Here is a 17,021-nt window from a genome sequence, read left to right as displayed (position 1 = left end):
AATTCTGCGTTAAACAATGCACTTTATGGCAAGTGTATCAGTCAGGGTGCAGTGAAACAGAACGAGCAGGACCATGTATTGAAATTTATGGCAAGGAATTGCCTTATGGGATTGTGAGGGCTGGTGGAGCAAGTCCAAAAGGAGTAGAGCTGCGCCAGGAGGGAAGATTAGCGCAGACTCGGCACAGGCTAAAGCTGTTGTCCACAGGCAGTGAAAGGAAGAGGACTGAACTCCATGGGCACAGGCAGAAGTTTTGTCCAGTGTTGGCATTTCTTTTCTATCTTAGGGAAGACTCAGTCCTGCTTCTAAGGCCTTCCAACTGATTTAAGTCCGGCTCTCCCAAATTACCCAGGATAATCTCCTTACTTAAAATCCATTGATTAGGAACTTTAACTATATAGGCAAAATTTCTTCAGAGCAACACTTAGATTAGTGTTTGATTGAATAACTGGGAAGAGCCTTGCCAAGTTCATCAAGAAAACAAGTCATCACAGCAAGGTTAAAGACATGCTTTTATAATCTTAAACAGGTTCAATAAATGGTTAATGGTTTCTTACATGTATCATAATCCACAGCAGACTCACTTATATGCAAACATTATGCCATTAACCCAGCAAATGCTGTTGTTACTCTGAATAGTGAGAGGAATTGATGACCATTATTCATTTAGAAGGTGTTCAGTTAATGACATGGCTTTCGCCACATTAAAGGAGATTGCTAGTGAAGCTAATGTAGGTTGTTTTATAAGCCTTATCTACAAAGTCCCTTGTGAGTATTAGGAGTTGCTGGGAGTTTTAGGGTGTTCTGGGTGAAGAGAGGAAGCCAGGTTGCAAGTAGGAATCATTTCCAGGTAAGCATTTCAGGTGCCTTTCCTGAAAGAGATCTGAGAAGAAAAGGATTCAGCTCTACAAAACTCCAGTAATTTGTTGAGATTTATTTTCTCATTCTAAGTACATAACCAGTTTTTATGAATAATTTTGTATTTGTAATTTTATGTTCATTTCTTAAACAAAGCTCCCCAAATTGTAAGCTTCGGGCCCAGGAAACAGGTATCTACCCTTGCATATGAATTGCATATGAATTTTTTATCACTTGTTTTTTAACTCAGAAAAATAAATTATCCCAGAAAGATTATCCCTGTCAAAGAACTTGCAAAGGCCTATCGGTTAGTTATTGGTTTAATTGTCCTGAAACCCAGTCAATTACAATGAAAATTCCTTGTCTAGTTGAGAGACAAATCTCAGTAAAGCAGCTAGGGTTTATTTCAGAAGTAACATTTTGTCTTTCACAGTGGACCTCAGAAGAGCTCTGAGGCATTCAGAATGCCTTGTGATTCTGACGTGCTTACCTTCAGACAACAGAGGACAGAATCAACTAATGTGCAGAAATCCACACTATCTTTTTCCACTGGTATTAGGCCAGTGGAAAGGGTTTTCATTTGTAACCTTGCTTATGAGGTAGGTCCAGGTTGCATTTTTGTCTTATTAAAAAACAGAATATGCTGTTTTTCATATACTTTCTATATGAAAAACAACATATGTTCACAACTGATCAAATATTAGAACATATAAAAAATTATTCAGCGAGAAGTCTACCTCCCTTCCATGATGCCGGATCTGTCCAGTTCCCACTATCACCTATTTCTGGCAACCACTACTGCGAGTGTCTGTGTATCCTTTGGGGGTTTCTTCATGCATCTATGATTTTAGATTTTGATCCCCGCTTTCTTTTGATTTTGATTTGCCTGGTATACTTTTCCCATCCTTTTATTTCAAATTTTTGGAATCATTTTATTTTAGACGTGAATTGGGTTTTTGCCTTTGATCCAACTAAAAACTCCATTTTTTAAAATCATGAAATTGAGCACATTTAAATTTGTTGTTTATTAGACAGTTTGGTTTTGTATTTCTCATATTTTTTTCTGCTATTTACTGTTTATATATTTTTTGAAGTTTTCACTGGACCTGTAATCTTTTTCTTTGTTTTATTTGAGGGGGGTGGGTGGGTGGGTGTTATATGTTTGTTCTGGTAGTACCTTTATACTTATAGATTCATATAATTATAATTGTTGTCACCCTTTATTTTTCTAGGGCAGTAACAATTAAATCCATGCTGACTGATGATAAATGAACATGTTTCTTCATTCCCCTCCCCCTCTTCCACCACACAATTTTGTTCAATAATATGATTTTTCTTTCTGCTTCTGTTTTGTTAAATTTGCTTATACAGCTATTACTTGACTTGTTGGTTTAAGTCCTTTGTCTCTCAGCTGTTACTGATCTATCATGAATGAAACTTCTTTCTTATTTTCCCAATTTTTGTTAATTGTATCATTTCTACGTTGTCAGGCATGTGGCATTTGCCTTCTAATTTGTCATCCTAAACTTTGTTGTTTTAATCTCACTTCTACGTTAAAATATATTTGGTGCTCACCACCAAATCTTTTCCTCAGTCATTTCTCAGTTTATGTTGTAGTAATTTCCTCAAAAAGGACTCTTGGAAACAATAGTCCATGAACTCCCTGCACGTTGAAACCATTGGAAGTTTTCAGATTTGATGGGCAGTTTGGATGTTTATAGTATTCGTACCTCACATGTTCTTTCCTTACTTATCTTGTGGGAGTTGCTCTCTTTACTGTCTACTGGTATTGATCATTGCTATGAAGATATCAAATGCAATATATATATTTCTCTTCTTTTTTACTTTTTTTTTTTTTTTTTTTTTTTTGCGGTACATGGGCCTCTCACTGCTGTGGCCTCTTCCGTTGCGGAGCACAGGCTCCGGACGCGCAGGCTCAGCAGCCATGGCTCACGGGCCCAGCCGCTCCACGGCATGTGGGATCTTCCCGGACCAGGGCACGAACCCGTGTCCCTTGCATCGGCAGGCGGACTCTCAACCACTGCGCCACCAGGGAAGCCCTATTTCTCTTCTTTTGAGTGGCTTGATCATTTTGCTTGGCTGCCAAATGATTCTGCCTTTATCTTTAAAGTCTAGTAACTTTAGTGGGATATGCCTTGTTTTTGACTCTTCTGTTATTCCTGGCACAAGTTATGTCCTTTTTTTTTCCCCAGAGCAAGAAAAGTTAGGTCTTTTATTTATATCCTTTTTGCCTCCAACTCCTTCTTTCCACTAGAGATATTGCCAAACTCCATCTTTGCCACAATTTTTAAAAATTGTCTCAGGCCATTAACAAAGATCGGCTATCTCTAAGCTATACAAGACATAAATTATACCAAGAAATACCAAATTTACCAAGAAATAAAAGGATCAGGATTTTGGAAAAGTGAAGACACATTAATAAAACTGTGATTGTGTTTGGAACTGAGTTACCAAAAATGCAGAAGCACGGCTGAAGCTCCTGCAGCTTCACTGGTCATTTAAAAGTTCCAAAATATATGCTATGGGCTGAACTGTGTTTCCCCAAATTCCTAACCCCACAGCATCGTATAATGTGACTCCATTAAAGATAGGTCCATTAAAGAGGTAATTAACAGTATGTCCTTTTTATATATGTCAGGTTGTCTCTTATTTGAAAAAAGTTTTATTACATGACACTTTACAATTTTTCTGCTTAATTTTTCTTTCTTAAGGACTCAGCCCATTTCTGTATTTGTTGGGTCTTTTTTTCCCCAATATCTATCATTTCCTTCTAATTTGTTCTGTTTTTAATTTTCATCTTATTTGTTTTTCTTACTCATACACTCTACACTTCCCATTGTGTTACCATGCAGTCTGTTCTCACTTGTGATATTTTTTTTCCTGAGTTCTGCCAGCTGACATTTCATCACTTCCCGTTGTGTCTTCATCTCATCCCTGAGATGAAGGGACTTTTGCTCTGTGATCTTCTTTCATAGAGACAGGAGCGTTTTCAAATTTTCAAATTTAATTTGTGGCAAAATGCTTAGTAACAGTATTTGTCCAATGGCAACACGTTCCTGGTGGCAATCTATGTATTGATTCGTTTTGCTACTCTTTTTAAAATTCATTTTGTTTAGTTTTTAATTTTGCTTGTAACACATTTATGTCTATGCTATGCCAGTTTTTAAAATTTACCCTTTTAATCCATTATCTTTAATGAGTTTGGTTTTCTTAGACTTGAAATTTGTAGCAGGTCCCTGGGTGAGAGCCTGGGACATGGGATCAGTGTGGCCTTCAAGTTTTACAACCTACAGAGGCGGACTGCTTTTAGCAGAAGATGGCTCGTGGGTGTGATTCTTTATATAGTCCTGCCTCATATGTTTCGCTGAACCAAATGAGGTTGGGGAGAGCTTTTGCTCCCAGCCTTCTTCACCCCGTGTAGCATCCATAGATATAAATGAAAGTTACAGCATTTGGACCGCAGGGTGAGCCCCTCATCTTTAGTGAGCATCTCTTTGCCAGCACTTTCTGAAATGCTGCAGCTGCTGCTGGCCTTTTTATACTCTCCGTGCGGATTGACTTATCTTGTGTAACTTCTGCCCAATCTCAGCTGTTTGGCTACCCTTCTTCATGTTATGTAGGCTGCAGGTGACATCTACCTTTGGGTTTTGCTGAACGTGGAATTTATTCGCAGAGTTACTTCCCCTCATTTTCTTGGTTTTTCTTGTATAATATCCAAGAGCAAAGGGGGCAAGATATTGACTTTTATAGTTATGTTTGTATGAGAAGTGGAGAGTTTTGTTGTTGTTGTGTTTTTTTTTAATCCAAATATATAAAGATGCCTCTATACTGTGAGGTTATTCAATGTTCATGTAGTTTCTTTGTTTCATAATTCTTGGCTTGGTATTTAAAGTGCCCCTCAGTCCAGCTCCAATCTCATTCTACTTTCCTCTCCTTTATGTTAAATTGTACTGAATTACTCAGAGTTACCTGAAGAGTAGCTCTGTTTCTCCATACTTGTATTTACTTTGTTCCTTCTAGTTGACATTTCTTTTCCCCCTTGCAAACCCTTCCTCATCTCCATAGTCCTCATTATCAGTGAAAATCCTCTCTGGGCTTCAAGATCTATCTCAAATAGCATCTGATTCTTCAAGCTCTTTCTCTGATCTCTGCGTATTGTTATAAGCGCTTTATATGTTTAACCACATAATTTACATTGCTCATATCCTCTTAGAATGGTATCGTATTATAGATGACATTTTGGTTATTAGGCTACTGCTCCCACTTTCTACCAGTTGGAAGGAAGCCTGTGACTTAGTCATATTTGTGCCCCATTATGCCTGAGCACAGTACGTAATATATTTTCAATAAACATTTGTTGAAATGACAAAATTTAGCAAAAGGCCAAAATTATTTTTTTGAATGCATGGCACAGTTTCCTTCCACTTCTCACTGATGCACATATAACCATTCATGGGGATAATTTGTCTCTTTTTCTTCTGAAGCCACAGATCCCTGCAGGTCAAACTATCTTATAAGGATGTGATTGCAGATGTACTTGTTTAGTCATGCAGACAGTCAAACTGTGTTTTGATGCTTTTAATTGTCTTATTTCAATACAGAGTAATTTTTTCTTTGCTTATTATGGGTCCTTGATAGCTGTTAGGTAGATTAAAAAACAAAAATGGAAAACACAAGCTTCTTTAGACTTCTCCTGTGAAATGATAGATCTCTATCATGTTATAAATACATTACTAGGACAAACTCTGTTAAAATTTAACTTTTAGATTTAAATTGAACTAAAAGGAATAGCAGAAGCTTAAGAGGAAATTTTCCCAGAGCACTCTTGGTTTTAAGAACATCCATATTTTGAGAAGTGAAATTTGAACATTTCTCCCCACTATTTCATTTAATTGGATCTTTTGCCAAGTATATGTCATTTTCTTCATAATTTTGTAGCATTGAAAGCAGTATTTGATGAGAAAAGCCTATTCCCCAAAGAAATTCATTAAGTGAATCCTGAGTCAGACGTTGTGAGTTCTATGAATATCCTTCTCCTTCTCATTGAATGACAGTCACATATGGGAAAAATGTAGGAGAAAGATATTTGGAAGAATCAACCTCAACAAATGTTGGAGAATGTTGTCAGAGCAGTAATGGTCCTGGAAACCATATTCTAGGGGAACAAATAAAGAAATGGGGAGGTCTGGCTTAAGAAAGAGAATTCATGGGAGATACAAACTATCCTCAAATATTTCAAAGCTGCAGAGATACAAACTATCCTCAAATATTTCAAAGCTGCGGGAAGAAAGAGAGTAGAACTGACAGGCACAACGCTAGGAAGGCAGATTCTAGAATTTCTTCCTAATCCCTGGTGAACTTGAAAAGGTTTCTTATTTTCCCTTTCCTTCCCATCTTCACTTCTCATCTTGGTACAGAATTGTTGGCAGCAGGCCCACTGTACAGCTAGGGAAGGAAATAGGAGGAGCTGAGAGAAGACCCAGCAGAAATAAGCTTACTGGACCCAAGAGTATGGGAGGGGTCCATGGGAGAGGGAATTAGTGGGTGGGAAGGCAGAGAGGTGAGTGGAGATGACCAGCATAGATGGGAGATTGGTTATATTGTACAAATAAATATTGAGTAAATAAATGAATAAATTAGTAAATATATAGAGGATAATGAGAGCCGAGTATCTCACTGTTATAGAAGGTATTTATAAAATTTGGAAGGAAGAACACTAGAAACAACCCTGAGATTTGGGATTGGGATTACACGTATCAGTGTGAACTCGTGATTTTAGATAGATAGATAGAATGAAATGTTTAGGAGTGATTGAAAATTGTGATTGCATCTTGCTCTCAAATGATTAAAAAAATACTAATTATAATGTTTATATATATTTATGTACACAACACATATATTTATCTACACACACACACACTATATATATATATATATATATATATATATATATATATATATATATACGAAAGGAAAAAGAGAGAGAGGGAGGGAAAGAGAGATAGGTATATAGATAGAGCACACATATGTGGTGAAATATTAACAACTGAAGAAACAGAGAGAAGGAGAGACGGAGATGGTAGTTCTTTGTATTATATCAGCAACTCTTCTGTAACTTTAAGGTATTTTAAGTAAATTATTTTTTAAAAATGAAAAATTTTGCCTTAATCCAAAGGGCTCCTTGAGATGTCAAAGCAGAGGCTGAATAACTCTCACAGGGATATTGAAGAGAATTCTTGGATTAGTTGGCAGGTTTAGTTGGACAATACATCATTTCAAACTTAGAGCATATGATCTATGAATCATAGATTGGTGACAGTACAGTGGAGTGAAATTTGAGCCTTATTTCCAGAAATTTAAAGGAATATTAAGATGTTAAAGAGATGTAATATGGTTACCAAATACTTCATGAAGGCCCTTTTCTGCATCCATCCATCCATCTCTCCCACCAGTTATTGAAGGCATATGCAAGGGACTGTTTTAGACACCAAGCATACACATATAAATAGAATACACTTCTGCCATCAGCTTTCTGGAGTGAAGGCACATAAAATGCAATGGTTTTAAAGTAAAGATTGAATGAGCCCTCTAGTTTTTCTGTTATAATTTGGAAATTCTTTTACTAGACCTATTTTATATTTTTTTAGCCCTGGAGACGACTCTGTTTGAAGTGATTGTTCTGAAATAGCTTGGTTCATGTAGACAGAACTTCTCTCTGTGGCCTACTACATGTGCATGGCACTATGCTGTGTGTGACCCTAATTCATCCTTAGTTAACTTCAGGGCCTGCTTTGTAGAAGGAATTAAGAGGAGCTGTGTCAGACAGCTCATTAATAGAGCTGTCTATTCTCTATATTTAATGAGAATAGAACTTTTAAGGGTATGAAAGTCTCTTTTAATGTTACTGTTTCTAATAATGTGGAACAAAAACACTCACAAAAGGAAAAAATAAAAAGACATTTAGTTATTATGTCTTAACTCTTTTATATCTTACAGCATCTAATTGTGCCAGGCAGGTAGCAGGGTCTCACCTATCAAATGTTAATAGAACAGAAGACTTTATAAGCTGTTTCTGAAATTAACATTTAGGTTCAATTATTTAAGAGCCATTTTTCTGCAGTGGAAAAATGGCAAAATAGGATGTGCCATAATTTTCAATAGGCTACTTTGTTTGTATTGTGTAGACTTACACTAAATATAATTTAGCCTGTTCTCTTTACAGAACATTTTCCTCTTATCACTCAAAATATATAGAGCAAACTGACAAAGGAAAGAATGCCTGAAATTAATCCATACTCAGATGGAAGAATTAACTTTTATGTCCTTTACAAATGAGAGCGCTTGCTTATAAGTTTTTAGTTTGGAATTAAATTTTTTTTAATTTAATATGCATTCTTACTTTAAAAAAATATACATTTTTACTTAAAAAACATATGCATTTTTACTTAAAAAAATTATAAAACACTAAAAAAGATAATGAGATTGAAGCTACAACCCCTTGCTATTATTTTTATACACATTCAAGTGTATTTTTTACAGTGGCGGTAGTGATGGTGCTCAAATTTATAGCAGGATGCTTTGGCTCTCACTAATGAATGTTTTTTTCTTGATGATCTAGGAGTAAATAGAGTTATAGAGAAAACAGATTTGTGAAAATATTTAAAAGGTTTGCAGCAATATTTTATGGACAATCATGGTATCTCTACTGTCAGTTTAAAGAGCTTAAACCAGGGAGGAGAAATTCATGGCCATTGCTTTTTACTACCCAAGAGACAGGAAAGTATACATTCTGCTGGAACTGCTGTAACGTGAGGTTCTTACCGAACAACTTCATTAAGTGATCTTACTAAGACAGAGTGTCTGTCTCTGTCATTGGAAGGAAAAGTAATGGCCTTTCCCTGGGTAAGTCACATTATGATCTGAGTAATGTACAGACATAATAATTTGGAAGCCAAGGGTACTTGTGATGGATATTTGCTGGTGTCACTGCATGGGTAGAAGAGCGTTGATTGAATGATAGTCTTAGACATTCAGACTTATTTATGAATTGCCGAGTAGAACAAGAGGAATGATAATGTTCTCGTGTTGTATAATTCTGTGTTTGGAAAGTTATCTCCAACAGCGTTAAGTTGAAGCTGGAATAGAGTTTGCTTATGTTAGAGTAAGTAATACTAGAATATAACCCAAGATTTAGAAAACATTTAGAGATACCTAGATGGGAAATTAAGAATTTTAGTAAATTAAGAGATTATGGCCTATGACTATCATCAGCCTTCTGTGGCCTGAGCTATAGCCCTGTTAGGACACTGAAAGAGGTTAACAGGGTCCTTGCAAAAGTTTTTTTTTTTAATGAATATTTTTAAACACATCTACATTAATTTTATTTCTTTCTCATAAATTTATCAGAAATAATATTACATTCAGTGATCAATAGTGAATATTTGGGGCTTCCCTGGTAGTGCAATGGTTGAGAGTCCGCCTGCCGATGCAGGGGACACAGGTTCATGCCCCGGTCCGGGAAGAACCCACATGCCGCAGAGCGGCTGGGCCTGTGAGCCATGGCCACTGAGCCTGCGCGTCCGGAGCCGGTGCTCCGCAACGCAAGAGGCCACAGCAGTGAGATGTCCGCGTACCACAAAAAAAAAAAAAAAAAAAAATAGTGAATATTTGTTTAATTGAAACTGGACCAAAATTTCCCCTTCTCTTCTCAGAGGCCTCTGATGAATAACACAATGTGTTTAATATCTGATTGTCATTGAGGTGATTTTTTTTATAGTATTTTTTTAAAAATTTATTTATTTTTGGCTGTGTTGGGCTTCTCATTGCAGTGGCTTCTCTTGTGGAGCACGGGCTCTAGGTGCGCAGGCCTCAGTAGTTGTGGCACGCGGGCTCACTAGTTGTGGCTTGCAGGCTCTAGAGCGCAGGCTCAGTAGTTGTGATGCACAGGCTTAGTTGCTCCACAGCATATGGGATCTTCCTGGACCAGGGCTCGAACCCATGTCCCCTGCATTGGCAGGCAGATTCTTAACCACTGCATCACCAGGGAAGTCCCTGAGGTGATTGATTTGAACTAGAAAAATGAGATCAAAACCCATTCAATTGTACATCCATTTTTTATTAATAACCTGTTTGTAGAGAAAATCATGTAGAATTTTAAAAGCATATACAAGTAACACCAATGTTTATTATCAAATAATTCATATTTAATAATATCTTGATGTTATCCTGATAATTTAGTAAGACAATAATCTTAATCTGGTGTTTTTGCTCAACATAAAGACTATATTTCTTCAATATTCTCTGTTTCCTAAGGATTCAAATGGGCCTTGTATCCCCAGGAAACTCCTCTGACTATTGTATAATTTGATGAATTGTTGAGAACTCTATAAACGCAGCAGTAATTTGTCTCTGCAGTTTGGACTTGATTTAACTTTATTCTTTTTCTTATAGGCATTCTGAAATATTTATGATGGAATACATTGGTAATCTGATATGGGAGTTCTGTAAAAAACAAGAAGAACTAATTACTAGCAGATTTACAACCACTAGCACATTCTTCCACATTGTTTCTACTTATAAAAGAAGTGAAATAATGGATGAAATAATAATTCAAACTTAATTATTTAAAAAAATTCTATTGTTTTCTCCCTCAATTCTTGCATATTTCATAATTGATCATTAACCTGGTCATGTTAGTTCTTCTGTACAAATCTGGACACCTGCTTTGGTTTTAGAGGAATTAATCAAGCGGTGTTCAAGATAAGTGGAGTTGGCCTTGACTGATCAGGTGCTCCATGTACTAGTGTTTCCCAGCAGGCACGTTTTAGCTGTAACATTACAGTGAGTAATCAGAAGCCGATTTCGGGTAAGTACCTTGAAATTAAATAGTGTTTGAATGAAGTATGTATGCAACAACATTGACCATGAGTGTTTAATAGAGTAAGGGAATGGCATTTCAATTCACTCTGGTGCAGGTATTATTTAAATGTATCAAATTAACACATTACTTCTATTTTCCTTAAAAGATTAAATTTTCCTTAAATTTTCACTACAAATTTGAAGGCCAAATTCTTATAAGACTATTCATCAGGTCGCTTAGTTCACCAGTGCTTTGTGTTTTCTGATGAGACACAATCCCAAACCCAATGAGGTAAGTGAATTTTTAAAACAATGTTTTTGCATGAGCTTGTAGTTTATTAAGGGCCTAAAAATTTCCTGCGAGAAATGGATGCTCAAAAAATATACATTTTAATTATTAAGACTGTTAATAATGATAAGGCAACTCCCAGATTCTACTACTAGGGAAAAATTACATCCTTCATAATATTGCTTGTTATTCTAATATAAACCAAGTACTTAAAAATGGGCCAGATGAATTGCCACTTGCTGACTTAAAATTTTTGATAACATTTTGACTACTTATGTATCCACAAACTGATATTTTGGTCAGAAATCTTCTGAGATATTGAATATATTAGAAAATGATACTCAGAAATTTATTTTGCATGTAAAACATCTTTTACACTTTTACTTTTGCTATTGTTGCACTACCACTCACAACCTTATGTACTAATTTAATCTTCAATAAGACATTTGCTTGATAACATATATTTATATTATCAGTTTATCAACACATTATTTTCTAACAATTGCTTTGGATTGTGTTTTGAGTTGTTTTTCCTTTGTAAATTGTATATCTAAGTTTAACTACACATATTAGAAAAGAAATGGAAATATCTAGATAATGACTCTACAACTTAGTTTTGGAAAATAATTGACTATTAGTGGTCTTTATGTATAATAGTGATTCTTAGCCATTTAGGGGTCATGGAAGCCTTCCTAATAATCTGCAAAACACACTAGAACTATAGTTCTTCATTTCTTTAAGGCTAACAAAACATTATTCCGGAGGTTTTCATATTTACGTCCAATAAAGGGTTACTTCCTAGTAACCTATTAAACTAGTAGGAGTTATTGAAAGTGACTAAAATGGATTATTTGTAAGGTAAAACTAGTGTTACTAAAATTTTAAATACTTTGAAATTTTATTTTAAATTTATTCATTTAAAGTACTTAAAATTTAAAATACTTCAGAGTCAGTATTCTACTAAGTCTGCAGTAATATTGTAAAACTCATTCTGCTCCAGATGTAATGAGATGGTTGAATCTCCTGGAGTTTTAGTGAGAGCAGTTTAATACGGTGTCATTGGTGTTGTGAATTGGTTACAGTTTTCAGTTGCAGCTTTCTTATATTTGTTAATTTATTTGCCAAATTATTCTTTGATTTAAAAAAAATTGCTTTCTTCATTTCTTGTTATTGTACCATTTATATTTGATTGTAATTTTGTTTCTTTATAATTTTTTTCTGAGTTTTTAAAACCTCTCTTTGGAAAAGTACGAGGTAGGTTTGGAGGTTATTTCATCATTCCGTAAAGTGTGAGACTTGTTGTTGTAAGAAGTTAGCCAGATTACTCAACTGATTTAGAATACTTGAATTTCCTAATATTATAGGTTCAAAACCACACTGGAGTGTGTTAGGTTTTTATTCCATTTCTCCTTTTGTTCTTTAAACTATTTTAGAGTAGTCTGAACAGAAATTTCCCTTGATATCAGAGCTGCAAGCATCCCATTTAAAACCATGGAAAAGATGCAAAAAACTATCACATAGCTATTCAGAGATAGTATTGCTATTGATAATATTCCAGCATTATAATTTCTCCTTTAATTAAAAAAAACTGCAGTACATCTGTACTGCTTCCTGAATGCATATTAAAAATGCTATTAGCACATGGCCTATTTCTCCTAATAGAAGATGCTTAGTCTGAAAATTGACATTAGAATTTTCTTGTGGTAGTTTGTTCTAATAAGACAGAAAGTTCTAATAGATAGAAATCTTTCTATTGAGCTTACTATAGTAAACTCTGATTATTTTGAAAACTAACAAATTTTGAATTAACCAATGCAGAGAGGTCAAAATGGATAAGATCTTGTTGTGGAGTGTCCTGTTGACTTTTTCTGGAAATCAAGCCTCAAGCCCCTTGGCTCAAAGAAATACCGAATTTGCAGTGGATCTTTATCAAGCTGTTTGTTTATCTCATAAGAACAACATCATAATTTCCCCTTTTGGAACAACTCTGGCCCTTGGAATGGTACAACTGGGAGCAAAAGGAATAACACAACAGCAGATAAGACAAAGTTTAAAATTTCAAGAAACCTCAACTGGTGAGATTCTTACATATGATTATTTATACTGGATAAGATCTGGCCAAATTTATTTTTAAACTCTCAGAGAAGCTCAGGGTCATAGAACTTTAATAAATATAAAAAGTTATGAAAAGTATGAAATTATAATAAAATGGAGAATTTTAAATGCAAATAATTGTCAATGTAAATAATTATAATTGTTTCTTAATGAAAATATTACCAAAATAATTTATTAAAAAATTAATTCTATACACATAAAAATTGTGACTATGTCTGTATATTTTATTCTAGCCTGTTTTAGCCAGTTTTAAGTGAGATTATGTTGTATGTGCACGTGTGTGTGTGTATGAGTAGATATACACCCATATATTTGTATACACATATTCTTCTACTAGCACTTACTGTGTCCTGATCATTTTTTCATATCATGCAACTGCTTCAGAATGTAGTTTTTAATTGCTGTGTCTTTTTGCCTCTGATGAAAACATTGTTGCGTACTCACCTAACCCTTCTTCATTAGGTAATATCCAATACTTCTCTTATAAAAATGCTTCAGTGAGTACCCTCACCCAGAAATCTTTGTGTGCATCTCTTATTATTGTGTAAGCTTTTAAAGATTAGTTTTTAATTAGAATTTAACCTTTTCACTTAAGTGAGACCAAGAAAAAGCATTCATTTATATATTTTAAAAGCTTATTGAATAGTTTTTAAAGAAAATTTTAACAAAGAAGCATTTATATAACCCATTGCATGTGAGTAGTTGTTTTCTGGTGTCCCAAAGGCCTATCTGAGATACTGTGTTGATGCTTTAGTGCTGGTATCCCATTTCAGGGGGTAGTTTTCCATCTCCCTGGTTATCCTGTGCTTCCAATTTCCATTTTAGTTTAAAATGTTTATATCACTGTCAGATACTGTGTCCTAAACATCAGAGGTGACTTCCAGATTTTTGATTTGGACATTTAGTGACTGTATAACCAATTGCAGTATGTTTGCCTTAGCACAGAGTAGTTATTTTTAGGAAATTGTTTTTCTGAATAAACTATTTACAAGGTTTTATTTGCTTCGTTTTAAATAAAGGCAATTTTATGTAGAAAAGAAGTTGGTGATAGTGAAGTTAATTGCAAGAGTTTTCCTTTGTAGATAATGTAAAATGAAGCCACTGTGTTGCAGATCTAGTCTTCATTGTCTGTATTAATTTCAGCAAATCCCACTACAGAGTCCCGGAAACATTTATATCACATGATACTGCTTTGGAAAGTAATAGAACATTTATGAAGATATGTAAAGTTGATTCCACGATAAACTAGCAAAATTAGAGCCTCCGAAATTTAAATTACTTTAAATGAATCCATCTTATAGAGGAACATGGGAGTCTTAACAACTCTGGATTGTGAATATAATAATAATCATAGTAATAATAATGATGACATTATCAAACATATATATATATATATATATATATAGTGTACCAGTCACTGTTTTATGTGCTTATCTCATTTAATCCTCACAGTTACTCTGTGAGTCAGACATAACCCTGCTATACGGATGAGGATACCAAGTTAGAGAAAGGTTGAGTAACTTGCCCAGAACTAATTCTAAAAATGATTCCCTGAGGGTTATAGGTCACAAGAGCAATAATGAACATTTTAATATTTTCTTTGAAAGAGTATATATGGACAATTAAACATTAACCTTTTAACACACGTAACAAAATCTACCAAACTTGCTTTCTATTATACTTCGTTAAGGGAGGGAGAAAGAAGCACAGATGGAGGATAAGTACAAAAAAGAAAAGAAGACCAACCAGAAAGGGAGAAAATAGAAATATTAAACTCTGGAAAATAAGAAAAGGAAGGGAAAATTAAGAAATAAAGAAAAAGAAGACAGACTTAAGGAAGGGAACAGAGAGAAAAAGTGCAGGAAGATGAAAAGAAAGAAAAGCAAAATGATGTTAAGGGTAGAACAAAGGGTATGACAGATTAGAAGGTAGTGCCTAGCAGAGCCATATTGGAACCCAAGACAAAAAGAAAAATCAGTAACAATGAGCCTGTCTTTATTTAAAATTTTTATATTTCATTCATCATGGATTTCTTTGTGTTAATATTGATTTAAAAATATATTGCAGTAAAATATTATTTATCTTGATTACTGAATTTGTTGGCATCTCCTTAAATTTTATGCCAAAATGAGTGTCTCATTGACCCATCTTGGTCCTGGCCCTGCCTTCAATTCCCTCTGATTGTCAAACGGTGCTATCTGTTCAGTCAGGCTATATTTTACTTTTCCAGCTACCAACCTGTTTCACATCTAAACTGCTTATTCTTCAGATGGGCATACAACTCCTAGCACCCTACCCCCACTGGAGCTCTCAGTATCCTCACTTATCCTTCTTTCCCCATTGCCAAAGCGTCGGCTCAGAATTTACCTTCTCCAGTTTACTGAGCATCTGATAATACTCCATTTTGCTTTGCCTCTAATGATGCTGCTTATTAATCGAAGACTAACTTAAAGGTGCTTCTTTATTCCAAGAGGGTTATAGAAAGAGAAGAGCATGAACTCCTGTCTCAGTTAAGCATACAAAATGACCTTGTGATTGGGCACCTTTCAAGTTATCTTATCTCTCTGGATTTTATTTATTTATTTAATTTTATTTTTTTTCTCTCTGGATTTTAGATTCCTCATTATAAAAAGAGGAGTTTGGATTAGATGATTTCTCTGGACCTTTCAGCTAAAATAATCTATAATTCTATGACTGCCTTTGTTTTCATCTTTGGATCTCTCACATTGTACACATGGTTGGTCTTTGGGCTTTTAATAGCAGGAGAAATAAACATGTACTAAATTTTAGAACATTTTTTTGGAGGTCTGGTACAACCAAACCAAAAGTCACATTCACTCCATGACTGGTACGTTTTCCATGGCTCTATTTTAGGAAATGAAATAAACTTATTCTCATTGCTTACTAGGAGCCATGGATATGTATTCTTTTTGATCTGTTCTAAAAGAAACTATTAATCTGTAAATTAAATCAAATGTATAAGGCATTTTTATATGCCTTATATTCTCCAAACTTGTGCTACTGGTGACATTTTTTCATTGACTTCTGAGTCCAGTGATTTATCAAAGGGCAGCTGACTGTTTGTCAAACAGTCTTAGACCTTAAGTACATGACATAAATTTATTTGCTCTGACAAATGAGTTGGAACTATTTTTTTCTCCCCCTCTCCTTTTTTCCCCATTCCTTTAAAGATGTTCATAAATTACAAACTTCTGAAAATTGGTTTCAAATTTTGCCACTTTATTTCTGACCTTACTTAATTCTTTTGGAGAAACTCTATGCCTTCCCTCAGAAAGTCTTCTTTGTAGGTTCTCAGCTGTTGAGATATTCTCTCAGCTTCCAATAGCAAGAAATGATTGCATCTGAAATCATTGTATAAACAAGTAAAATAGATTAACATTCTTCCTTATGTAAGGAATTCCAGGGTTGTAAAGAATTATTGATATTCTTCATATCCAATCATATGGAAGTAAGTTTTTGTAACTAAAATTGTTTATGTCTGTGTCTATATCGTCACAAATGGAGAATCATGGAGTTTGAAATATGATGCAATATACCTTCCAAGCCTGCTCTATGGTTATGTAGGTTGTATCTGCACAAGAGCACAAGGACAAAGAGGCAAGTGGGGACTGAAATGTAGTCTCCACTCAGCTGGACAAGGTATGGGCATGCAGCCTACCACCACCACTCAGTGAGGGCATGAGTTCTTATTTGCACAAAAATGCCCTGTGGACTGCTAGCTCTCTGACAAAAGGTTTACACACACACTTACACACCTTATTTCCAATAGACACCTCATAGCAAGTGCCTCTCAGTCTTTATTTTCCCTCTTTATTCAATGGACATCTCCCAATGATGAACCATTTGTGTTTTCTTCAAT

General features: G+C 34.9%; 1 protein-coding gene across 4 annotated transcripts in view; it reads left to right on the top strand.

Moving 5' to 3' along the window:
- Nucleotides 1-9,897: 9,897 nt before the first annotated feature.
- SERPINI2 (serpin family I member 2) overlaps nt 9,898-17,021 on the top strand; it is a 30,157-nt gene continuing 23,033 nt past the window's right edge. Inside the window, exons 1-2 of one of the 4 annotated variants that reach the window (XR_004349552.1) lie at nt 9,898-11,029; nt 12,845-13,101. Coding sequence is in view for 3 of the 4 variants with exons in the window: in XM_032629296.1 (XP_032485187.1) it covers nt 11,025-11,029; nt 12,845-13,101 (262 nt within the window). In the remaining variant the exon portion in view is untranslated. Of the gene's footprint in view, nt 13,102-17,021 lie in introns of all 4 variants that reach the window. The other 3 variants (XM_032629296.1, XM_032629297.1, XM_032629299.1) reach the window with 3 other exon arrangements.

This window comes from Phocoena sinus, chromosome 4 (assembly GCF_008692025.1).
Source record: "Phocoena sinus isolate mPhoSin1 chromosome 4, mPhoSin1.pri, whole genome shotgun sequence".
In the NCBI taxonomy this organism is placed as follows: domain Eukaryota; kingdom Metazoa; phylum Chordata; class Mammalia; order Artiodactyla; family Phocoenidae; genus Phocoena; species Phocoena sinus.
The sequence above is the reverse complement of the archived record's forward strand: the minus strand, read 5'-3'. Positions and strand labels throughout refer to the sequence as shown.